The 27,351-nt window shown below is 36.4% G+C and overlaps 1 protein-coding gene across 7 annotated transcripts in view; it reads right to left on the bottom strand.

Moving 5' to 3' along the window:
* Positions 1-27,351, bottom strand: part of PALS2 (protein associated with LIN7 2, MAGUK p55 family member) — a 155,820-nt gene that overhangs the window by 18,665 nt on the left and 109,804 nt on the right. For 6 of the 7 annotated variants that reach the window (XM_073238687.1, XM_073238686.1, XM_073238688.1 and 3 more), the window contains 4 exons: positions 26,332-26,463; positions 24,361-24,460; positions 23,963-24,031; positions 22,249-22,410 (listed from right to left, as the gene is read on the bottom strand). In XM_073238687.1, coding sequence (XP_073094788.1) covers positions 22,249-22,410; positions 23,963-24,031; positions 24,361-24,460; positions 26,332-26,463 — 463 coding nt within the window. Of the gene's footprint in view, positions 1-7,302; positions 7,601-22,248; positions 22,411-23,962; positions 24,032-24,360; positions 24,461-26,331; positions 26,464-27,351 lie in introns of those variants that run through there. The other variant, XM_073238692.1, reaches the window with a different exon arrangement.

Genomic DNA, 27,351 nt, shown 5'->3' on the forward strand with positions numbered 1-27,351 from the left:
AACTGACAAACCTTTAGGTGGACTGACCAAGAAAAGAAGAGAGAGGGCTCAAATTACTAGAATCAGGAATGAGGAGGGGAAACTACTATGGATCTTGTAGAATTCAAACGGATTAGAAAGAAATAGAAAATATCAGTGCATCTATAGCAAGTAAAGATAATTGAACTGGTAATCAAAACATCCTACAAAGATAACCCCAGGGTCAGATGGCTTCAAGAGTAAATTCCATGAAATAAAGAAGAATTAATACCAATTCTTCGCTCACTCTTACAAAAAAAAAATCCACAGAAGGAACTTTCTGACTCATTCTGAATCCAGATTACCATATCAAAGTTAGCAACAACATATGAATGAAATGAAATGAAAACTATAGACCAATATCTTTTACAAATGCAGACATACAAATCCTCAAATAGCAGAGACCGGGTTAAAGATGGTGGCATGAGAGGTGGGACACAGGCTTCCTCCTAAAACCGCATATAATATGAAAATATAATTAATACAACTAATCCTGAGAGAGCAATAGGAAAGAGGACTGAGCCAGACTGCATACACATGGTGAAAAGAGCAGACCTCACAGAACAGGGTAATGTACCAAAGCTGTGGCCCAGTGGGACCCAAGCCCTTCCCCCACCCCTGCTCACCAGCGGGAGGAAGAGAAACTGAGCAGGGAGGGAGTGGGGGCCTGGGACTGCTGAATACCTAGCTCCTGAGATCTGCTCTGGGAACACAAACATACATTTCATGGTGCTTTCATAATACTCTGGTGATGACAGGGTTGAAAGTAAAGACAGGCAGAATTCCTGGACAGACTGAGATTTCAGCTGCCTGTGGAAAGCAGGGATCCATATCTGGCTGCTCTGGGACAAAAACTTATACCTGTGTGCTCGGCCCACTGGTTCAGGCAGTGGAGACAGGCACAGCAGCTGGGAAGCAGGAAACAGCTCTTTCTTCCCCCTAGGCACCAGTACCGCTCCCCTGCGACACCTGACATTGCTTCAGGGGCTGAGCAGCTCCAGAGTAGAGCTTCTGGACACTAGAGGGTGCCATACATAAATATGAAATGCCAAAGGAACCTGCTCCAGAGTAAAATTAATATAATCCCTGAGAAAGATGACATGGACCTTATGACACTTCCTGCAAGGGAGCTCACAATAAAAATCATTAATATGCTAATGGAGGTATGGAAAGATATTCAAGAACTCAGGAATGAATTCTGGTTGGAGATGCAATCGTTGAAGAGCACAACGGAGGGTATTAAAAGCATATTAGATAAGGTGGAGGAGACGATAAATGAAACAGAAACCAGAGAAGAGGAATACAAAGAAGCTGAGGCACAGAGAGAAAAAAGGATCTCTAAGAATGAAAGAATATTGAGAGAACTGTGTGACCAACCCAAAAGGAACAATATTCACATTATAGGGGTACCAGAAGAAGAGAGAGAGAAAGGGATAGAAAGTGTCTTTGAGGAAGTAATTGCTGAAAACGTCCCCAATTTTGGGAAGGGGTTAGTTTTTCAGGCCATGGAGGTGCATAGATCTCGCAACACAAGGGACCCAAGGAAGACAACACCAAGACATATAGTAATTAAAATGGCAAAGATCAAAGATAAGGACAGACTGTTAAAAGCAGCCAGAGAGAGAAATAAGATCACATACACAGGAAAGCCCGTCAGGCTAATATCAGACTTCTCAGCAGAAACCTTATAGGCTAGAAGGGAGTGGCATGATGTATTTAATGCAATGAAGCAGAAGAGCCTAGAACCAAGATGACTTTATCCAGCAAGATTATTATTTAAATTTGAAGGGGGGATTAAACAATTTTCAGATAAGCAAAAACTGAGAGAATTTACCTCCCACAAACCATCTCTACAGCCTATTTTGGAGGGACTGCTATAGATGGAAGTGTTCCAAAGGTTGAATAGTTGTCACCAGAGGCAATGAAACCACAGTAAAGAAAGTAGAACAGCTAATTACTAAGGAAATGCAAAATTAAATCAACTATCCCCAAAGTCAATCAAGGGATAGACAAAGAGTATAGAATATGATACTATATAAAGAATGGAGGAGGAAGGAAAAGGAGGAGAAAAAGAAAAGAACCTTTAGATTGTGTTTGTAATAGCATATTAAGTGAGTTAAGCTAGACTCTTAGATAGTAAGGAAGTTAACCTTGAACCTTTTGTAACCACTAAACTAAAGCCTGCAATGACAGTAAGTACCCACCTATTGATAATCACCCTAAATGTAAATGGTCTGAATGCACCAATCAAAAGGCATAGAGTCACTGAATAGATAAAAAAACAAGACCCATCTATATGCTGCCTACAAGGGACTCACTTTAAACCCAAAGACATACACAGACTAAAAGTGAAGGGACGGAAAAAGATATTTCATGCAACTAATAGGGAGAAACAAGCAGGAGTTGCAGTACTTGTATCAGACAAAACAGACTTCAAAACAAAGAAAGTCACCAGAGACAAAGAAGGACATTAAATAATGATAAAGGGATCAATCCAACAAGAAGATATAACCATTATAAATATCTATGTTCCCAACACAGGAGCACTTACATATGTGAAATGAATACTAACTGAATTAAAAGGGGAAATAGAATGGAACGCATTCATTCTAGGAGACTTCAACACTCCCGTCACTCTGAAGGACAGATCAACAAGACAGAAAATAAGTAAGGACACAGAGGCACTGAACAACACATTAGAACAGATGGACCTAACAGACATCTACAGAACTCTACACCCAAAAGCAACACAATACACATTCTTCTCAAGTGCACATGGAACATTTTCAAGAACAGATCATATACTAGCCCACAAAAAGAGCCTCAGTAAATTAAAAAAGACTGAAATTGTACCAACCAGGTTCTCAGACCACAAAGGTATGAAACTAGAAATAAATTACGCAAAGAAAATGAAAAATCCCACAAACACATGGAGGCTTCACAACATGCTCATAAATAAACAATGGATCAATGACCCAATAAAAACAGAGATCAAGAAATAAATGGAGACAAAGACAACAATAATTCAACACCACAAAATCTGTGGGATGCAGACAAGGCTGTGCTAAGATGAAAGTATACTGCAATACAGGCCTACCTCAGGAAAGAAGAATAATCCCATATAAGCAGTCTAAACTCACAATTAACGAAACTGGAAAAGGAAGAACAAATGAGGCCCAAAGTCAGTAGAAGTAGGGACATAATAAAGATTAGAGTAGAAATAAATAAAATCAAGATGAATAAAACAATAGAAAGAATCAATGAAAGCAAGAGCTAGTTCTTCAAGAAAATAAACAAAATAGATAAACCCCTAGCCAGACGTAACAAGAAAAAAAGAGAGCCTACAGACATAAACAGAATCAGAAATGAGAAAGGAAAAATCACTACAGATACCACAGAAATACAAAGAATTATTAGAGAATACTATGAAAAATTCCTTGCTAATAAACAGGATAACCTACAAGAAATGGAAAACTTTCTAGAAAAATACAACCTTCCAAGGCTGACCAAGGAAGAAACAGAAAATCTGAACAGACCAATTACCAGCAATGAAATCAAACTGGTTATCAAAAAACTACCTAAGAACAAAATACCTAAGAAGAAAATTCCTGGACCAGATGGGTTCACTGCTGAATTTTATCTAACATTTAGTGAAGACTTAATACCCATTCTTCTTAAAGTTTTCCAAAAAATAGAAGAGGAGGGAATACTTCCAAACTCATTCCATGAGGCCAGCATCACTCTAATACCAAAACCAGGCAAAGACACCACAAAAAAAGAAAACTAACAGGCCAATATCCCTCATGAACATAGATGCAAAAATACTGAACAAAATATTAGCAAACCAAATTCAAAAATATATCAAAAAGATCATTCATCATGATCAAGTGGGATTTATCCCAGGGATGCAACGATGGTACAACATTTGAAAATCCATCAACATCATTCACCACATCAACAAAAAGGACAAAAACCACATGATCATCTCCATAAATGCCAAAAAAGCATTCAACAAAATTCAACATCCACTCATGATAAAAATTCTCAACAAAATGGGTATAGAGGACAAGTACCTCAACATAATAAAGGCCATATATGACAAACCCACAGCCAACATCATACTTAACAGCGAGAAGCTGAAAGCATTTCTTTTAAGATTGGGAACAAGACAAGGATGCCCAATTTCCCCACTTCTATTCAACATAGCACTGGAGGTCCTAGCTATGGGAATCAGACAACACAAAGAAATAAAAGGCATCCAGATTGGCAAGGAAGAAGTTAAACTGTCCCTGTTTACAGATGACATGATATTGTACATAAAAAGGCCTAAAGAACCCACTCCAAAACTACTACATCTAATATCTGAATTCAGCAAAGTTGGGGGATACAAAACTAATACACCAAAACCTGTGGCATTACTATACACTATGAACTAGCAGAGAGAGAAATCAGGAAAACAATTCCATTCACAATTACCTAGGAATAAACCTAGGAATAAAATACCTAGGAATAAACCTAACCAAAGAAGTGAAAGACCTATACTCTGAAAACTACATGACATTCTTAAGAGAAATCAAAGATACCAGTAAATGGAAATTCAACCCATGCTCATGGATAGGAAGAACTAATATTGTCAAAATGGCCATCCTGCCTAAAGCAAACCACAGATTCAATGCAATCTCCATCAAAATACCAACAGCATTCTTCAACGAACAAGAGAAAATTGTTCTAAAATTTATATGGAACCACAAAAGACCCTTGAATAGCCAAAGCAGTTCTGAGAAGCCAAAGCTGGAGGGATTACACTCCCCAGCTTCAAGCTATACTACAAAGACACAGTAATCAAGACAATTTGGTACTGGCACAAGAAGAGAACCATACACTAATGGAACAGACTAGAGAGCCCTGATATAAACCCAAGCATATATGGTCAATTAATATATGATAAAGGAGTCATGGACATACTATGGGGAAATGACAGCCTCTTCAACAGCTGGTGTTGGCAAAACTGGACAGGGACATGCAAGAGAATGAAACTGGATAATTGTTTAACTCCAAACACAAAAGTAAACTCAAAATGACTCAAAGACCTGAATGTAAGTAATGAAACCATAAAACTCTTAGAAGACAAAATAGCCAAACATCTCCTGAATATAAGCATGAGCAAGTTCTTCCTGAACACATCTCTCCGAGCAAGGGAAACAAAAGCAAAAATGAACTCATGGGACTACATCAAACTAAAAAGTTTCTGTACAGCAAAGGACACCATCAACAGAACAAAAAAGCATACTACAGTATGGGAGAATATATTTGTAAATGACATATCTGACAAGGGGTTACCATCCAAAATATGTAAAGAACTTACATGCCTCACCATCCAAAAAGCAAATAACCTGATTAAAAAATGGGCAGAGAATATGAAGAGACAGTTCTCCAAAGAAATTCAGATGGCTAACAGACACAGGAAAAGATGCTCCACATCACTAATCATCAGGGAAATGAAAATTAAAAGCACAATGAAATATCACCTCATACCAGTAAGGATGACCAGCATCGAAAAGGCTAAGAATAACAAATGCTGGCGAGGATGGGGATAAAGGGGAACCCTCCTACACTGCTGGTGGGAATGTAAGCTAGTTCAATAATTGCGGAAAGCAATATGGAGGTTCCTCAAAAAACTAAAAATAGATATACCATTTGACCCCAGAATCCCACTCCTTGGAATTTACCCGAAGAATACAAGTTCTCAGATTCAAAAAGACATATGCACCCCTATGTTTAACGCAGCACTTTTTACAATACCCAAGATATGGTAGCAACCTAAGTGTCCATCAGTAGATGAATGGATAAAGAAGATGTGGTACATATACACAATGGAATACTATTTGGCCATAAGAGAGAAACAAATCCTACCATTTGCAACAACATGGATGGAGCTGGAGGACATTGTGCTCAGTGAAATAAGCCAGGCGGAGAAAGACAAATGCCAAATTATTTCCCTCATTTGTGGAGTATAACAATGAAGCAAAACTGAAGGAACAAAATAGCAGCAGACTTAGAGACTCCAAAAATGAACTAGTGGTTACCAAAGGGGGAGGTGTCGGGGAGGGTGGGTGGGGAGGGAGGAAGAAGGGGATTGAGGGATATTATGTTTAGTATACATGGTGTGAGGGATCATGGGGAGAACACTGTAGCATAGAGAAAGCACACAGTGGATCTGTGGCATCTTAGTACACTGATGGACAGTGACTGCATTGGGGTATGGGTGTGGACTTGATAATATGGGTAAATATTGTAATCACATTGTTTTTCATGTGAAACCATCATAAGAGTGTATATAAATCATACCTTAATTTAAAAAAGTACTACTAAACTGAATCTTAAAGCATATAAAAAGGATTACAAGCATGATGAAATGGGATTTACCACAGATATGTCCATAGTATAAAAGAAAAAAATTATATGATCTTCTGATAGACAAAGAAAAAGCATTTGACAAAGTCCAGTACCCTTTCATGATAAAAAACATCAATGAATTAGGAATAGAAGAGAAGTTCTCTCTGATGAAGGGTATCTACAAAAAACCCACAGCTAACAGAATACTTAGTGCTGAGAGACTGAATGTCACCTAACATCATGAACAAGCCAAGGATGTCCACTTTTGCCATTTATATTCCACAACTGTACTGGAAAGAGGTTCTAACCAGGGCAATTAGACAAGAAAAAAATAAGTGACATGGAGACTGAAAGAAATAGGATGACTATCTCTATTTGCAGATGGCATGATCTTATATATAGAAAACTGGAGAATTTTACACAAAATATCAGAATAAATGAGTTCAGTGAGGTTAATGAATACAAAATTAACATGTAAAAATCAGTTGTATTTATATACACTTGCAATGAACAATCTGAAAAGGAAATTAGAAAAATAATATCTTTAATTATAGCACCAAAGAGAAGACAATATTTAGGAATAAATTTGACCAAAAAAACATAACTTATTTTTATTTTTTTAAGGTATTATTGATATACACTCTTATGAAGGTTTCACATGAAAAAATAATGTGGTTACTACATTCACCCATATTATCATGTCTCCCCCATTCTCCATTGCAGTCACTGCCCATCAGTATAGTAAGATGTCACAGAGTCACTATTTGCTTTCTCTGTGCTACACTGTCTTCCCCATGATCACCCCCACACTGTATGTGCCAATCATAATACTCCTCAAATCCCCTTCTCCCTCCCTCCCACCTGACCTCCCCCACCCCTCCCCTTTGGTAACCTCTAGTCCCTTCTTGGAGTTTGTGAGTCTGTTGCTGTACTGTTCCTTCAGTTCTGCTTTGTTGTTATACTCCACAAATGAGGGAAATCATTTGGCATTTGTCTTTCTCCAGCTGGCTTATTTCACTGAGCATAATGTCCTCCAGCTCCATCCATGTTGCTGAAAATGGTAGGATTTGTTTCTTTCTTATGGCTGAATAGTATTCCATTGGGTATATGTACCACCTCTTCTTGAGCCATTCATCTACTGATGGACACATAGGTTGCTTCCATATCTTGGCTATTGTAGATAGTGCTGCAATAAAAATAGGGGTGCATATGTCTTTTCAAATCTGAGAAATTATATTCTTTGGGTAAATTCCTAGGAGTGGAATTCCTAGGTCAAATGGTACTTCTATCCTAATATATGATAAAGGAGCCATGGATATACAATGGGGAAATGACAGCCTCTTCAACAATTGGTGTTGGCAAAACTGGACAGCTGCATGCAAGAGAATGAAACTGTATTATTGTGTATCCCCATACACAAAAGCAAACTCAAAATGGATCAAAGACCAGAATGTAAGTCATGAAACCATAAAACTCTCAGAAGACAACATAGGCAAAAATCTCTTGAATATAAACATGAGCAACTTTTTCCTGAAATGCGTCTCCTCAAGCAAGGGAAACAAAAGCAAAAATGAACACATGGGATTACATAAAACTAAAAATCTTCTGTATAGCAAAGGACACCATCAACAGAACAAAAAGGCATCCTACAGTATATATGATAAAGGAGCCATGTACAATGGGGAAATGACAGCCTCTTCAACAACTGGTGTTGGCAAAACTGGACAGGTACATGCAAGAGAATGAAACTGAATAATTGTTTAACCCCATACACAAAAGCAAACTCAAAATGGATCAAAGACCAGAATGTAAGTCATGAAACCATAAAACTCTCAGAAGACAACATAGGCAAAAATCTCTTGAATATAAACATGAGCAACTTTTTCCTGAAATGCGTCTCCTCAAGCAAGGGAAACAAAAGCAAAAATGAACACATGGGATTACATAAAACTAAAAATCTTCTGTATAGCAAAGGACACCATCAACAGAACAAAAAGGCATCCTACAGTATATATGATAAAGGAGCCATGTACAATGGGGAAATGACAGCCTCTTCAACAACTGGTGTTGGCAAAACTGGACAGGTACATGCAAGAGAATGAAACTGAATAATTGTTTAACCCCATACACAAAAGCAAACTCAAAATGGATCAAAGACCAGAATGTAAGTCATGAAACCATAAAACTCTCAGAAGACAACATAGGCAAAAATCTCTTGAATATAAACATGAGCAACTTTTTCCTGAACGCATTTCCTTGGGCAAGGGAAGCAAAATAAAAAATGAACAAATGGGACTACATCAAGCTAAAAAGCTTCTATACAGTAAAGGACACCATCAGCAGAACAAAAAGGTATCCTATAGTATGGGAGAATATATTTTAAACAACATATCCGACAAGGGGTTGACATCCAAAATATATAAAGAACTCACACTCCTTAACACTCAAAAAGCAAAAAACCCTATTAAAAAATGGCAGAAGATGTGAACAGACAGTTCCCCAAAGAAGAAATTCAGATGGCCAACAGGCATGTGAAAAGATGCTCCACATTGCTAATTATCAGAGAAATGCAAATTAAAACCACAATGAAATATCACCTCACACCAGTTAGGATGGCCAACATAGGAAAGACTAGGAACAACTAATGCTGGTGAGGATGTGAAGAAAGGAAAACCCTCCTACACTGCTGGTAGAAATGTAAGCTAGTTCAACCATTGCGGAAAGCAATGTGGAGGTTCCTCAAAAAACTAAAAATACTGTAGGATGCCTTTTTGTTCTGTTGATGGTGTCCTTTGCTGTACAGAAGATTTTTAGTTTTATGTAATCCCATGTGTTCATTTTTGCTTTTGTTTCCCTTGCTTGAGGAGACGCATTTCAGGAAAAGTTGCTCATGTTTATATTCAAGAGATTTTTGCCTATGTTGTCTTCTGAGAGTTTTATGGTTTCATGACTTACATTCTGGTCTTTGATCCATTTTGAGTTTGCTTTTGTGTATGGGGATACACAATAATACAGTTTCATTCTCTTGCATGCAGCTGTCCAGTTTTGCCAACACCAGTTGTTGAAGAGGTTGTCATTTCCCCATTGTATATCCATGGCTCCTTTATCATACATTAATTGACCATATATGCTTGGGTTTATATCTGGGCTCTCTAGTCTTTTCCATTGCTCTATGGTTCTCTTCTTTTGCCAGTACCAAAGTGTCTTGATTACTGTGTCTTTGTAGTACAGTTTGAAGTTGGGGAGCATAATCCCCCCAGCTTTATTCTTCCTTCTCAGGATTGCTTTGGCTATTCGGGGTCTTTTGTGGTTCCATATGAATTTTAAAATGGTTTTCTCTAGTTCGTTGAAGAATGCTGTTGGTATTTTGATAGGAATTGCATTGAATCTGTAGATTGCTTTAGGCAGGATGGCCATTTTGACAATATTAATTCTTCCTATCCATGAGCATGGGATGTATTTCCATTTACTGGTATCTTCTTTAATTTCTCTCATGAGTGTCTTGTAGTTTTCAGAGTATAGGCCTTTCACTTCCTTGGTTAGGTTTATTTCCAGGTATTTTATTTTTTGATGTAATTGTGAATAGAATTGTTTTCCTGATTTTTCTTCCTGTTAGTTCATCATTAGTGTATAGGAATGCAACAGATTTCTGTGTATTAATTTTGTATCCCCCAACTTTGCTGAATTCAGATATTAGAATTAGTAGTTTTGAAATGGATTCTTTAGGGTTTTTTATGTACAATATCATATCATCTGCAAGCAGCGGCAGTTTAATTTCTTCCTTGCCAATCTGAATGCCTTTTATTTCTTTGTGTTGTCTTGATTGCCGTGGTGAGGACCTCCAGAACTGTGTTGAACTAAAGTGGAGTGGGCATTCTTGTCTTGTTCCTGATCTTTAAGGAAAGGCTCTCAGCTTCTTGCTGTTAAGTATGATGTTGTCTGTGGGTTTCTCATATATGGCCTTCATTATGTTGAGGTACTTGCCCTCTATACCCATTTTGTTGAGAGTTTTTATCATGAATGGATGTTGAATTTTGTCATGCTTTTCTGGCATTTATGGAGATGATCATATGGTTTTTGTCCATCTTTTTGTTGATGTGGTAGATGATGTTGATGGATTTTTAATGTTGTACTATCCTTGCATCCCTGGAATAAATCCTACTTGATCATGATGGATGATCTTTTTGATGTATTTTTGAATTCGGTTTGCTAATATTTTGTTTAGTATTTTTGCATCTATGTTCATCAGGGATATTGATCTGTAATTTTCTTTTCTTGTGTTGTCCTTGCCTGGTTTTGGTATTAGGGTGATGCTGGCTTCATGGAATGAGTTTGAAAGTATTCCCTCCTCTTCTACTTTTTGGAAAACTTTAAAGAAGAATGGGGTATTAGGTCTCCACTAAATGTTTGATAAGATTCAGCACTGAAGTCATCTGGTCCAGGGATTTTGTTCTCCGGTAGTTTTTTGATTACCAATTCAATTTTGTTGCTAGTAATTGGTGTGTTCAGATTTTCTGTTTCTTTCTGAGTCAGCCTTTCAGGTTGTATTTTTCTAGAAAGTTGTCCATTTCTTCTAGGTTATCCAGTTTGTTAGCATGGAATTTTTCATAGTATTCTCTAATAATTCTTTGTATTTCTGTGGTGTCTGTAGTGATTTTTCCTTTGTTTTGATTCTGTTTATGTGTGTAGACTCTTTTTTAGTGATGTGTTACTAGGGGTTTTTCTATTTTGTTTATTTTCTTGAAGAACCAGCTCCTGCTTTCATTAATTCTTTCTAATGTTTTATTCTTCTCAGTTTTATTTATTTCTGCTCTAATTATTTCCCTCCTTCTACTGTAGCAGAAGACTTATACAATGAAAATTGCAAATGTCATTGAAAGAAATTAAAGAACACCTAAATAAATGGAAAGATAACCCATAGTCTTAGATTGGAAGACTTAATAGTATTAAAATGGTAAACTACCCAATCTGGTCTACAGATTCAACACAATCCCTTTTAAAATCCCTGCTGCCTTTCTGCAGAAATGGAAAGTTTATCTTATAATTTATAGAGAAATGCTAGGGACCCAGACTAGCCAAAATAATCTTGAAAAAGAACAAATTTGGAGGATTCACAATTTCTGATTTTACAACTTACTACAAAAGTACAAATGAAGGCAATGTGGGTCTGGCATAAGAATAGATATTTAGGTTAATGAAATAGAATTAAGAGTCTATAAATCTTCACATTTATAGTCAATTGATTTCGACAAGGGTGGCAAGGCAACTCAATGGAGGAAAGAATACACTTATAACATATTATGTTGGGATAACTGGATATGAGCAAGCAAAAGATGAAATTAAACTCTTTCCTCACATTTTATGCAATATTAATAAAAACTGACAATAGACCTAAGTGTAGGGGCTAATACTATAAAACTCTGAGAAGGAAGTATAAAGGAGGACAATTTTATGATCTTGGTTTGGACCAAGCATTCTTAGATATGGTACCAAAAAAGTATGAGCAATAAAAGAAAAGGGTATCATACTGGACTTTATCAAAGTGAAAACCTTTTTTGCAAAGGACACCATCAAGAGCATGAAAAATTCCCACAGAATAGGAGAAAATATTTGCAATCATATATCTGATAAGGGATTTGTCAATCCAAAGATTAACAAATGGCCATTAAGTATATAAAAAGTGGCCCAACATCATTAGCCACTAGGAAAATGCAAATTAAGAACCATAATGAGATATAATTTCATATCTACTAGGGTAACTATAATCAAAAAGTCATATGACAAAAGTTGCTGAGGATACAGACGAACTGCAACTGTCACATACTGCTGGGAATTTACTTTGTATAGTATAGTCACTATAAAAAAGTGGCAGTTTCTCAAAAGATTGAATACAGAGTCACCATATGATCCACCAATTCCATTCCTAGGTACATACCTAAGCAAAATAAAACATAGGTCCATGCAAAAACCTGTACATAAACTCTAACAGTGGCATTATTCATAATAGTTAAAAAATAGAGCAATCCAAATGTCCATCAACTGATGAACTGGTAAGTAAAATGTGGTATAGCTGTAAAATGGAATATTATTTAACAATAAAAAGAAAGTAAGTATTGATACCTGCTACAACATGGATGAACCTTAAAAACATTATGTTAAGTAAAGAAGCCTGTCAGAGAAGACCACATATTGTACAATTACATTTCTATGAAATGTCCAGATAAGCAAGTCTATTGTGACAGAAAGTAGATTAGTGGTTGCCAGGAGAAAGGAGATTGGTAGGAAATGGGTACAGGGTTTCTTTTTGGTATGACAAAAATGTTTTCAATTGATTATGGTAATCCTTATACAACTTTGTGAACATATTAAAAATCACAGTGTACACTTTGGGTGAATTATATGGCATACGAGTTATCTCAAAACTTAAAAAGAAAACAATAATCTTAGAAAGAAAAAAAGATGAAGATATTCAGCAAAAGGGAGAAGAAAGGTGAATGAATGATTAACATAAGTTCCATATAGTTAATACCTTGGAGTGTTTGTGCAACTCAAAGCTCAAATGAGGCTTCAGAGAGATTGGAAATTCTGGTATCTGAGAACATACAGATTTGTTATTATATTATTATTACTGCTTTTCTTAAATCAGATTTGTTATACATGAGAAATAAAACTTTAAAAGATGAAAAATTTCAAAGTTAAAAAACCTAAAACTAAATGAAACCAGTACAAACAAAAAAGCAAATCCTATGATACCAGAAAATGTGTCAAACTAAAACTAACTTCAGGTAACTGATTTTTCAGGGCAGAACAAGCCCTGTGATAGAGAGGGGGTTATGGATAAGAGTGGGACTGCTTTATCCCACAGAACCTTAAAGAGTCTTAAGTCTGAAGCAAGAAGCTAAAAAAATCAGAGGAGGGGGATACGTATACATATGAAGCAGGCTGATCCATATCTTTTCCCTCCTTTATCTGGATTAGAGAATACTCTCAGTAGTTGGATACCTCAAGACTCTTCTCTGGAGAAATTTAACAGCTCCAAAGAGAAAAAACTTCTTTTGCCAGTATTTTGGGCTCCCCCAAAAAACAGTTGGATCTTGCTCATCTCATAGAATAAAGCTCAGCCAGTTGCCAAAAGTTGCCCAAGTACAAAGAGCTTCCAACCAGTTCTAACACTTACTTTTAAGTATGGATGTAAAACCAAGGATCAATAAATCAAAGGGAAGAAACCTCCAGCAAAGAAAGCACACAGAAATACTATAAACAGAAAGGTACCCCAGGGGAAAACAAAGATAATTTATAGTCTACAGACTGAAAAAAAAAAACATTAAGGATTGCACCATTTAATATTCTTAGAGATACAGAAGAGAGCTCCCACAAACAGACAATGCTGTGGAAAAAATAACAACCGGGAAGCAGAAAACAATCTTACAATGAAACCTGTCATTACTTGTGATAAAACACTGATAGGATAGAAGATCAAGAACTCCAGGTAATATTTAAGGAGAATAAAAAGATACAGGGACAGACAATATAATTGAAAAGAAAAGGTAAGAGAGTAAAAAGATGAATCAAGGATGTTCAATATTCAGTTAACAGAAATTCTAGAAGTAAATACAGAAAATGGAGAAATCATCCAAGAAAAATAATTCCCCAGAATGGAAGGACATGAACTCTGAAGAGCCCACTAATCATCAGCACAATGAACTTAAAAATATGACAAAGGTACCTTGTCATTAAATTTCAATATCCTGAAAAACAAAATGAAACAAACAAAAGACACTGGATATCTGTAAAAGAAAAGACAAGGATTGGAACAGCTTTAGCCTCCTAACAGAACTGGATTCAAGAGTAACATCTTTTGAGTTTTACAATCTAGAATTTCTCTTCTCAGCTAAATAATCAAATAATGGACAGAAAACATATATCTTCAAAAACAAAGATGCAGAAAATACATCTAATATACCATTTATTGCCAAGTTACAAGACAATGTGCCCCAGCAAAACAAGGCTTATAAACCAAGGAAGGAAAGGAATGGGATCCAGGAACAACAGCTTCAACCCAGCACAGCAACAAAGGGAATCACCTGCATTAGCAGGGCAGCTAGAATGGAAAGCATGAAGTCCTCATTGAAGCAGGAAGATTGATGGTTCTGAGACAGATGTCTCCAAGAAAAAAATAGATGACTTATTAGACAAGTGAGTTTTTGGTTCAAAACTATCCACATGCACACCTAAAATTGAGGGAAAGAGGGAAAGGAAAAAGGAACTCTAGCAATTGCTGGGACAGGGAAAGGAGAGGCTCTTCAAGGAAGTAAAACTGAATTAACTGAAACTAGAACTATCTCCATATTGGGAGAATTGTCAGGAAGTCAAGAGAGAGGGTCTACACTGGCTAAAGCAAGAAACAGTAGAATGAAGACATTAAGAAATATGGAGGGCTACCAAAAAAGCATAGGCAACAAGAATGAAAAGCAGCTGTTTCTGGTAAGTAGGCAAGAGGGTAAGGCAAAGGAAGACTGGGGATTTATTTTTATTCTTAAAGATATTATGTATCTTTAAGAACTACTTGATTAGAATGCTACACATGTATTAATTCAACAAAAATAAAATTAAAATACTTTAAAATATTTTGATCACAGTGAAGTTTTTATTTTTTTAACTAGTTAACTAGGATTTATCTGATTTTAGTGATTTACAGTGCCTCCAAGGGAATCCAAAGCCTCTCTGAAGGTATTACAAATAGCATATGGGGCAACAGATTACTGCTCCAATCAACCCCAACCCTAAGATTACTCACTGAGAATTAAACCTCAAAACACACTGGATGAAAGTAGAGAAACTCTAAAACTCACCTAAAAGAGATGAAGTGGCATTAGGCTAATACTTGATTCAAAACAGCTTAAAGGCACCAATATACCTTAAAAAACACCATGATAATCAAAAGTTGGCTTGAGCAGCCAAAGAAGCACAGGATGGGGAGTTATAGAAGCAATATTGGCTTATCTCCTGCATTTTTCAGGTGAGAGGACATATAAGTTCTCACAGGTAAATATACATTCATCTCCAAAATAAAGACAAATGTATACAATATTAGTCCTTGTAGTAAGTCAGTGATATCATCTAACTCCTTCATCTAATGCCATTCTCACCAAGCATAATATGGCCATCATTATGTAACTTCCCATGCAAATATGCAAAGAGGGGAAGAATGCAGAGATCATAAAGTGAGTGTTTCGCTCTCTTAATAGTTATACTTCCCATCAGTATTATTTTTATTTCATCTATCAATCTTTCTGATTTTAATTAACGCCACCTGCTCTGGAAAATGAATCACTCTTGATGTGCTTTCAAAAATGAGGTTTATAACTTTGCAGAACTGAAAGCTATAAGCTGGGTCACATGAATTCACAAAGGGATTGCCATGCTTAAAGTATCTGAGGATACAGCAGGTTTCCCCTTTCTTTTTATGCTAAAATGTGTGAAAATGCAACTTTTCAGGTAGACATCAGTTATACAAGAAAATACTAAGTTAATGCTTATTTTTGCCACAACTCTTAATACTTACATTTAACTAACATTTCTGGACTGAAGAGTCTAGAAAAGTGACCCCGCCAGGCAACAAGCCTACAGGGCTACAGCACCATTTCAATAAGCTGTAAGCTCACTAAGTGTTTCAGTATCTTCAACTTCTTTGTTTCCACTGGCATTAATAAAAAATTATTTGGGAATAAAGAGTATTATAATCTTTGCTGAGGCAGAGCCAAGATGGTGGCGTGTGTAGGACAGTGGGAATCTCCTCCCAAAAACATATATATTTTTGAAAATACAACAAATACAACTAATCCTAAAAGAGAGACCAGAAGACACAGGACAACAGCCAGACTACATCCACACCTAAGAGAACCCAGCGCCTGGTAAAAGGGGTAAGATACAAGCTGCAGCCTGGCAGGACCTGAGCCCCCTCACCCCAGCTCCCGGCGGGAGGAGAGGAGTCGGAGTGGGGAGGGAGAGGGAGCCCAGCACTGCTAAACACCCAGCCCCAGCCATCCGCACCACAGTGCACACACAGTGCATGCGTGGGTTCCTGGATATTAGGGAAACAGGACAGTAAGACCTTTGAGCAGGTCCCGAAGCCGGCACCCCTGTGACAAAGAAAAGCGAGTGCTTTTTGAAAGTCTTAAAGGGACAGGGACCCCACCGCTGGACGGAAGCATCCAGGGTCACAGTCTAGCAGTTGGAAATTCCAGGGAACTCTGGGCACACTAACCCCCTGGGCAACAGCTCTGAGACCCCTCACAGAGGTAAACAGCCAAACAGCCTCCCATCCATTACCCCTCTGGGACCCTGCCATAGCAGAGCAGCTGCCTGAGGCTGGTCACGCCCACAGCAAGGGAGCTTCCTCCATACTGGCCGGGCAAGATACAGAGACACAGTCTACACGCAATTGCCCAACACAAGCCACTAGGGGTTGCAGTTGTCCCAGTAAAGAAAGGCCAGTACCAAGTGGAAAGTTTGGCTCTTCCAGCTGAAACTTAATAGCACCTATCAACATGAAAATGCAAAAAAATATGATCCAGAGAAGACTAACCCAGACAGCTTCGGCATCTGCTACATCTTCCCCTGAGAAAGAACCAGGGGAGATAGATTTAACCAGTCTTCCTGAAAAAGAATTCAAAACAAAAGTCATAACCATACTGATGGACTTGCAGAGAAATATGCAAGAACTAAGGAAGGAGAATACAGAAATAAAACAAGCTCTGGAAGGACTTCAAAACAGAATGGACGAGATGCAAGAGACCATTAATGGACTAGAAAACAGAGAACAGGAACACAGAGAAGCTGATGCAGAGACAGATAAAAGGATCTCCAGGAATGAAAGAATTCTAAGAGAGCTGAATGACCAATCGAAATGGAACAATATCTGCATTATAGGGGTACCAGAAGAAGAAGAGAGAGAAAAAGGGATAGAAAGTGTCTTTGAAGAAATAATTGCCAAAAACTTCCCCAAACTAGGGGAAGAAATGGCCTCTCAGACCACAGAGGTACACAGAACTCCATGACAAGGGATCCAAGGAGGGCAACACCAAGACACATAATAATTAAAATGGCAAAGATCAAAGACAAGGACAAAGTATTAAAGGCAGCCAGAGAGAAAAAAAAGGTCACCTACAAAGGAAAACCCATCAGGCTATCATCAGACTTCTCAACAGAAACCCTATAGGCCAGAAGAGAATGGCATGATATACTTAATGCAATGAAACAGAAGCGCCTCGAACCAAGACTACTGTATCCAGCACGATTATCATTTAAATATGAAGGAGGGATTAAACAATTCCCAGACAAGCAGAAGTTGAGGGAATTTTCCTCCCACAAACCACCTCTACAGGGCATCTTACAGGGACTGCTCTAGATGGGAGCACTCCTTAAAAGAGCACAGAACAAAACACCCAACACATGAATAAGGGAGGAGGAGGAATAAGAAGGGAGAGAAATAAAAAATCATCAGACCGTGTTTATAATAGCTCAATAAGCGAGTTAAGTTAGACAGTAAAATAGTAAAGAAGCTAACCTTGAACCTTTGGTAACCACAAATTTAAAGCCTGCAATGGCAATAAGTACATATCTTTCAATAATCACCCTAAATGTAAATGGACTGAATGCACCAATCAAAAGACACAGAGTAACAGAATGGATAAAAAAGCAAGACCCATCCATATGCTGCTTACAAGAGACTCACCTCAAACCCAAAGACATGCACAGACTTAAAGTCAAAGGATGGAAAAAGGTATTTTATGCAAACAATAGAGAGAAGAAAGCAGGTGTTGCTTTTCTGGTATCAGACAAAACAGACTTCAAAATAACGAAAGTAACAAAAGATAAAGAAGGACATTACATAATGATAAACTGTCAGTCCAACAAGACGATATAACCATTATAAATGTATATGCACCCAATACAGGAGTACAAACATATGTGAAACAAATACTAACAGAATTAAAGGAGGAAATAGAATGCAATGCATTCATTTTGGGAGACTTCAACACAACACTCACTCCAAAGGACAGATCCACCAGACAGAAAATAAGTAAGGACACAGAGGCACTGAACAACACACTAGAACAGATGGACCTAATAGACATCTATAGAACTCTACATCCAAAAGCAACAGGATACACATTCTTCTCAAGTGCACATGGAACATTTTCCAGAATAGACCACATACTAGGCCACAAAAAGAGCCTCAGTAAATTCCAAAAGATTGAAATCCTACCAACCAACTTTTCAGACCACAAAGGCATAAATCTAGAAATAAATTGTACAAAGAAAGCAAAAGCCTCACAAACACATGGAGGTTTAATAACACGCTCCTAAATAATCAATGGATCAATGACCAAATCAAAATGGAGATCCAGCAATATATGGAAATAAATGACAACAACAACACAAAGCCCCAACTTCTGTGGGATACAGCAAAAGCAGTCTCAAGAGGAAAGTATATGGCAATCCAGGCATATTTAAAGAAGGAAGAACAATCCCAAATGAATGGTCTAATGTCACAATTATCAAAATTGGAAAAAGAAGAACAAATGAGGCCTAAGGTCAGCAGAAGGAGGGACATAATAAAGATCAGAGAAGAAATAAATAAAATTGAGAAGAATAAAACAATAGAAAAAAATCAGTGAAACCAAGAGCTGGTTCTTCGAGAAAATAAACAAAATAGATAAGCCTCTAGCCAGACTTATTAAGAGGAAAAGAGAGTCAACACACATTAACGAATCAGAAATGAGAAAGGAAAAATCACGACAAACCCCACAGAAATACAAAAAATTATTAGAGAGTACTATGAAAACCTATATGCTAACAAGCTAGTAAACCTAGGAGAAATGGACAACTTCCTAGAAAAATACTTCCAAGACTGACCCAGAAAGAAACAGAAAATCTAAACAGACCAATTAGCAGCAATGAAGTTGAAGCGGTAATCAAAAAACTACCAAAGAACAAAACCCCTGGGCCAGATAGATTTACCTCGGAATTTTATGAGACATACAGAGAAGACATAATACCCATTCTCCTTAAGTTGTCCAAAAAATAGAAGAGGAGGGAATACTCCCAAACTCATTCCATGAAGCCAACATCACCCTAATACCAAAACCAGACAAATACCACACCAAAAGAGAAAACTACAGACCAATATCCCTGATGAACGTAGATGCAAAAATACTCAATAAAATATTAGCAAACCGAATTAAAAAATACATCAAAATGATCATACACCATGACCAAGTGGGATTCATCCCAGGGATGCAAGGATGGTACAACATTCGAAAATCCATCAACATCATCCACCACATCAACAAAAAGAAAGACAAAAACCACATGATCATCTCCATAGATGAGGAAAAAGCATTCGATAAAATTCAACATCCATTCATGATAAAAACTCTCAACAAAATGGGTATAGAGGGCAAGTACCTCAACATAATAAAGGCCATATATGACCCACAGCCAACATCATACTGAACAGCAAGAAGCTGAAAGCTTTTCCTCTGCGATCGGGAACAAGACAGGGATGTCCACTCTCCCACCTGTTATTCAACAAAGTACTGGAGGTCCTAGCCATGGCAATCAGACAAAACAAAGAAATACAAGGAATCCAGATTGGTAAAGAAGAAGTTAAACTGTCACTATTTGCAGATGACATGATATTGTACATAAAAACCCTAAAGACTCCACTCTGAAACTACTAGAGCTAATATTGGAATTCAGCAAAGTTGCAGGATACAAAATTAACACAGAGAAATCTGTGGCTTTCCTATACACTAACAATGAACTAACAGAAAGAGAAATCGGGAAAACAAGTCCATTCACAATAGCATCAAAAAGAATAAAATACCTAGGAATAAACCTAACCAAAGAAGTGAAAGACCTATACCCTGAAAACTATAAGACACTCTTAAGCAAATTAAAGAGGTCACTAACAAATGGAAACTCATCCCATGCTCCTGGCTAGGAAGAATTGATATCGTCAAAGTGGCCATCCTGCCCAAAGCAATATACAGATTCAATGCAATCCCTATCAAACTACCAACAGCATTCTTCAATGAACTGGAACAAATAGTTCAAAAATTCATATGGAAACACCAAAGACCCCAAATAGCTAAAGCAATCCTGAGAATGAAAAATAAAGTGGGGGGGATCTCACTCACCAACTTCAAGCTCTACTACAAAGCCACAGTAATCAAGACAATTTGGTACTGGCACAAGAACAGAGCCAGAGACCAATGGAACAGACTAGAGACTCCAAACATTAACCCAAACAAATATGGTCAAGTAATACTCGATAAAGGGGCCATGGACATACAATGGGGAAATGACAGTCTCTTCAACAGATGGTGCTGGCAAAACTGGACAGCTGCATGTAAGAGAATGAAACTGGATCACTGTCTAACCCCATTCACAAAAGTAAATTCGAAATGGATCAAAGACTTGAATGTAAGTCATGAAACCATAAAACTCTTAGAAAAAAACATAAGCAAAAATCTCTTAGACATAAACATGAGTGACCTCTTCTTGAACATATCTCCCCGGGCAAGGGAAACAGGCGCAAAAATGAACAAGTGGGACTATATCAAGCTGAAAAGCTTCTGTACAGCAAAGACCACCATCAATAGAACAAAAAGGTACCCTACAGTATGGGAGAATATATTTGTAAATGACAGATCCGATAAAGGGTTGACATCCAAAATATATAAAGAGCTCACACGCCTCAACAAACAAAAAGCAAATAATCCAATTAAAAAATGGGCAGAGTTGCTGAATAGACAGTTCTCTAAAGAAGAAATTCAGATGGCCAACAGACACATGAAAAGATGCTCCACATCACTTGTTATCAGAGAAATGCAAATTAAAACTACAATGAGATATCATCTCACACCAGCAAGGATGGCTACCATCCAAAAGGCAAACAACAACAAATGCTGGCAAGGTTGTGGAGAAAGGGAAACCCTCCTACACTGCTGGTGGGAATGTAAATTAGTTCAACCATTGTGGAAAGCAGTATGGAGGTTCCTCAAAATGCTCAAAACAGACTTACCATTTGACCCAGGAATTGCACTTCTAGGAATTTACCCCAAGAATGCAGCACTCCAGTTTGAAAAAGACAGATGCACCCCTATGTTTATAGCTGCACTATTTACAATAGCCAAGATATGGAAGCAACTAAATGTCCATCAGTAGATGAATGGATAAAGAAGATGTGGTACATATACACAATGGAATATTACTCAGCCGTAAGAAAAAAACAAATCCTACCATTCGCAACAACATGGATGGAGCTAGAGGGTATTATGCTCAGTGAAATAAGCCAGGCAGAGAAAGACAAGTACCAAATGATTTCGCTCATATGTGGAGTATAAGAACAAAAGAAAACAGAAGGAACAAAATAGCAGCAGAAGCACTAAACCCAAGAATGGACTAATAGTCACCAAAGGGAAAGGGACTGGGGAGGACGGGTGGGAAGGGAGGGATAAGGGTGGGAAAAAAAGAAAGGGGGCATTACAATTAGCATGTATAGTGTGGTGGGGGCACTGGGAGGGCTGTGCAACACAGAGAAGACAAGTAGTGATTTTACAGCATTTTACTATGTTGATGGACAGTGACTGTGAACAGGGATGTTGGGGGGACTTGGTGAAGGGGGGAGCCTAGTAAACATAATGTCCTTCATGTAATTGTAGATTAATGATACCAAAATAAAATTTAAAAAATAATAATAATAATCTTTCCTCCCCTTACTCTTTACTGACAATTAAATAGCATAGAAAACAGAAAACTTACATGGCACTGTAGTTCCAAATCTAGTGGGATTCAACACAATGAACCTGTTTTTCAAGCTTCTCCGTCCCACACCTTGAGCTCCTATCAATACTAATGTCTTTCTCTGGAAGGGAGGCATTTTGGCTACTTCCTCATATATCTGGATTTCATGACGATCAAATTCTAAATGTAAAAAGGAAATGGGAAAACATCATATTCAGTATTTTTTATAAGGATGAAAAACCTCTGTTATTCTGCTCAGTAATGGCTTAGCTGTCCTCATAGCTAAATATCACTTGAATTGTACCCACTTAGTACAGATGTTTTTATAAATTTGGTAAAATACAAATTATTTTACTATCTTGATTTAAACATGTTTCCATTAATTTGCCCTTAAAAATTTGTCTAACCAAGCTAGAAAAATATCTGTGCTTTATCTCTGTCAGCTAACTTAAACATTTAAACCTCTTTCTTATCAATTCATCAGTAGAAATAATTCCTTTAATATAAGTAACCAAACTGAAAATTAATTTATATAGTTTATTCAGCTAAAAACTATCAATTAAATATGGAAGAGAACAGTATACCTACTGAGGCTGCCTAAGTAAGTTTCATGGAATGAGTATGTCCTTCCAATAATATAGGTGAATAAATACTATGTAGTGACTGCAAATTACCAATTTGATTAATAAAATGCATATGAGAAAGTATACAGATATTTATACATGTATAAAATAAAATATTGGATTCAAACTACTTTCAGTAGAAACACATTCTGAAACTAAAATCTTAGGTAATGGGAAAATCACAAATTTTCTTATTTTGTAAGAAAGTTTTAAAGAAATATATTTAATGAAAAAAAAGGCCAAACTGGATATGAAATACTATATTAGCTATTATTATGGTTACAATTCTCAGCCTAGGGTAATAACATTTCTTCCTTAGGTTATTATCCTTATAGCAACTCTCAACACATTTTTTCTACAATAGGCTAAACCAATATTAAGGGAGAGTCTATAATCCCTTTATTGTTATTATATTATTTCCTTATTTCCTTTATAGTGCTATTTAGTTTATTACCAATATAGTACACCAGCTCTAAAATCAAGAAAATTCTTTAAAATTGTCAATTCCTTTCTGTGAGCCTCCAGAGTCTTCTGATTCAAACAGCTGCATTGTATTCCTATCAGCCGCTATAACTGACCAGGATAACTATGGTAGTTGTTATACTTATCTTTCTTTGAGTCTAAAAGATTTAAGAAAAAATCCTACTAGATCAGACTAAGATTTGTTTGGTCCATACTGTTTTTTCAAAAGTATCATAAATGACGCTAGGCCAAATACAGTTGTCCTTCATCATACCTCTTCAAACATCTTCATAAAGGCATTTTGCTCTTTAGAAATGATACAAATTACTATAAAAAATTCTCTGAACAGTTTCAGTGATAACATTGTTCCTTCATTAATGCAAACATAAATCCTAACCAGTTCATTTTATTGTAAACAATTATATTCATAAAGCACTTTGGTGATAGTATAAGTATATAAAATAAATATTAGGATTTAAATAATGTCTTTATATTATATTATACCATGCGTTCATAAAGCAGCCCCTTGCAGATGGGTACTAATCTGAATTACATTCATTCAAATTATATATTTAAAGTTTATGCCCCATTGATCAACAATATAAAGTTACTTCATTTGGACTTCTCAAAAAATATTTAAAATATACCTGCATTTCTGGTTGTGAGATACATCATCTTTTTCTTTTTTTTGCTACTTATGGTTCCACAAAAAGGTCCTGAAGGATGATAAGACAAATATAACTTAAACAGTATAAGTTAAAACTGCCCTACAGTATTCTATAGGGGTGGGAGAATTACTTTCCCAGTGTTGTGTCCTACAAAGCAGAAGGGGGCAGGGGCGAATTGAGCCGCTCTATTTTGATACTATACCAGCAGATGGCAGAAAGGGATCAAAAAGTTTACTTTTGAGAAGGATACAATAAAACAGATAGGAGGGATTAATTCTAGATTCATTTTAATAAATTCATTTGCTAATTCAGATGAAAGAGGCAAAGAAAGATGGCCACAAAGGACTACTTGTTACATATTGTGTGGAGCTCATCACCTGAATTGTCCCAGTCTCTTCTAACAAATGCCTTTCTCTTCTCTTCCAGGAACTGGCTTGGAATGAGACCAGCGCTTCCTCCCTCTTTTACATGGCTAGCCTAGAATCAAATTAATGAATTGTATATCTCAGTGACCAAAATTTGAGACCATATTCTAATAAAAAGGACAAGCAGTACTCAATAAAAAATGATCACATTTGCTCCTAAAAACTGACCCTGAGATTTAAATACATGACATTGTCAGTTAAGACTCACACACAACACGTTAGCACTGGGAACCATCTGGCAGCTAAATCAATCTGCTACTTGGTATGCAATTTCAGAACCAAAATACAAAGGTATACAGGCTCTTTACTAAACCCTTTTATTTATGACACTAAGTTAATCAAAGAATGGAAAGGAGTAAATGTTACTCTATGTTTTAATAGGTTGTCATGTGACACCATTAATAAGGTATTTACTATCAATTTTAATCCTACTGTGCCGGTTATTTGCTGAAACCAAATCAACAACCAAAAGGAAAGTATTGGAAAAAGAATGGAGAGTTTCATTCATGCAACCAGGAATCTCGGTATCAAAAGAGGTAGTAAGTTTAAAATGGGTAAAACTTTACTTGCTGTTAAGAAACATTTTAAAACAAAACCCAAAGAAGTGCCATTTTAAAACAGTGGCTGGAGAACTGGCTGCTAGTGGCAGTCAAAGTTAGTGACTTGATCCTTACAGTTGGCACAGAAAACCTGTTATCATTTTTAGCAATTAAAATCCTGAAAAATAGAATTAAAGTAACAGACCACAAAATGCAGAAAGACTGAGATAATGGTGACAGGATGAGAAGGGAAAATCAAGAATGGAATTCATAGAGCAGGGAAAAAGAGAAAATGGAAAAGTTCAATAAAGGGAACAACCAAAAGCAGCAGATTACTTTTTTAGATGAGAGTTATAAGAAATTCTGCAGAAATGTCTTAGATATTATGGTTTCTGTTTACTCATTTCTTAGTTCTCTCACCACTTAGTGCACTTGTACATAATAATGTCTTAAATTTAAGGACACATTAGTAAGGGTATTCTCATTTTTATAATTCATTCCCTCTTAGAAGTCAATATAACTTATCAGGGCTAATGTGAATTACTAACATCTTGTTTTAATTCAGAGTTTAGTGCTAGGTCCTGGGTCCTTTTCTCTCACACCTTACTCTTTCTCATTTGCTCTGACAGTTTAAGAGATTTTAGATTTTTTGATTTGTCAGTTTCTCCAGTTCTGAATACTAGGGTTATTAGCTGAGGTATACGATGACAAAAACAGATGGATTACTGCTGCTAGAAATTTCTGAAAGGTGTATTAGGGGAAAGGAAAAGGAACATGACCACACAGATATGGAAAATAGGGAGAGAGGCTGGGAAATACAGTGGTAACACACATCCCTTTCAAATACAGACATTTCAATCCATGACCATATACCACTGATCATAAAGCAAACCTTCATTTCTCAATAACTGAGAAGAGGTAGGCAAATAGTTTAAGAGCTCAAGAAATGATATTTTATTTACTATGAATGTATACAGAAGGAGAGGAGACAAGAGAAAGACTACTATACTGATAGTAACAAACCCCTAGTTAAACAAAACCAACAGAGACTGAACACTGAAAAGAGATACCCCAAGTGAGTTGTACTTGCCCAAAACCATATTTTACTGCAATCATTCATGTGGAAGAACCAATTGTTCTAATCCCTAAACCAATAGGACAGCATCACAGGCTAGTTAATTCTGCATTTATTAACAGCTACTCACAAATTCCCTCTCAATTTGGTCTTCTGTCCACAAAATTAGCAGCCATGAAGCAGGAGCTGTTCATGCAGGAAAAATCATTGGGACAAATGCTAATACCTTCTTCCTGAATATTCAGATATTGGCCAGATCTAAGATTGAAAATAAAAAAGCAGTTGCGAAAATTTTTAGAGCATACTAACCTGCCACCAGTTTGGATCTTCTCTGTTTACAATCTGAAGAATTTCTCCTTTTGAAAACTTCAATCCTGCTTCTTTGCAGGGTATCAGGTTATCATTGTATGGATTATAATCAAAATGACATTTCACAAATACCTAAAACACACAGAACAATTAAAAACAGTATAGATGTATCATCTGTCACTGGATTTTTGAAATCTTTCAAACCACTGTGTTTTAATTATAATTGACAATGTATTTAGTACTTCAGCTAAGGAACTTTTATTTCTCAAATAAAAATCAAATTATTAAAACATTAATTTGGTATCAGAAACATAATACTACATTAGTACTTACTACATTAAAATTTTGTTACTATTTTAACTTCTAATCTTAAATGAAAAGTTTGACAATCATTTTGTTCCACCATTCTTACACTATTCCCCAATCTTTTCACATGATTTTCCAAACAACACTGCATCATTTCTGTGAATAAATACTGCTTTTTAATTTACATACTGAAACAATATATGCAGTTGATTTTAAGGCATATATTTCAGATATACTAGGACTCACTTTTTAAAGGGTCCTGAAACCAAATTAAATAGTAAGAGTTCATGTTGAAGTCAGACTAAAATATATTTAGTAAACTTACCAAAAATTAAAAACTCAACTTTCATAACTAGTGTATGTATATATATATATATATTTTAAATGACATAGATTTAATCACTGGCCAAAGCGAGTGTGGAAAAAACACTTTTTTGGAATCATCTTGCTCCAATTTAAATAATCAGCATTAAGTTAACTGTAAGACAAATACTGAAAAAGCCTTGAAGTTATTTTCAAATTTAAATTCATTTTAACTATACAAATTTTTAAAAACTCTGTTATATTAGTACAAGTATGTTAGTTACCACCACTGTTAATTATGATTGCCAATATATGAGATATTTTGCTTATTCACTTTAATTTGAACTCAAAGCATTTTCAGTATTTGATGGTGAGTTCAAACTGATTATTGTCTTAAAACTTTTTTTCACA

This window comes from Manis javanica, chromosome 6 (assembly GCF_040802235.1).
Source record: "Manis javanica isolate MJ-LG chromosome 6, MJ_LKY, whole genome shotgun sequence".
NCBI classification, from domain to species: domain Eukaryota; kingdom Metazoa; phylum Chordata; class Mammalia; order Pholidota; family Manidae; genus Manis; species Manis javanica.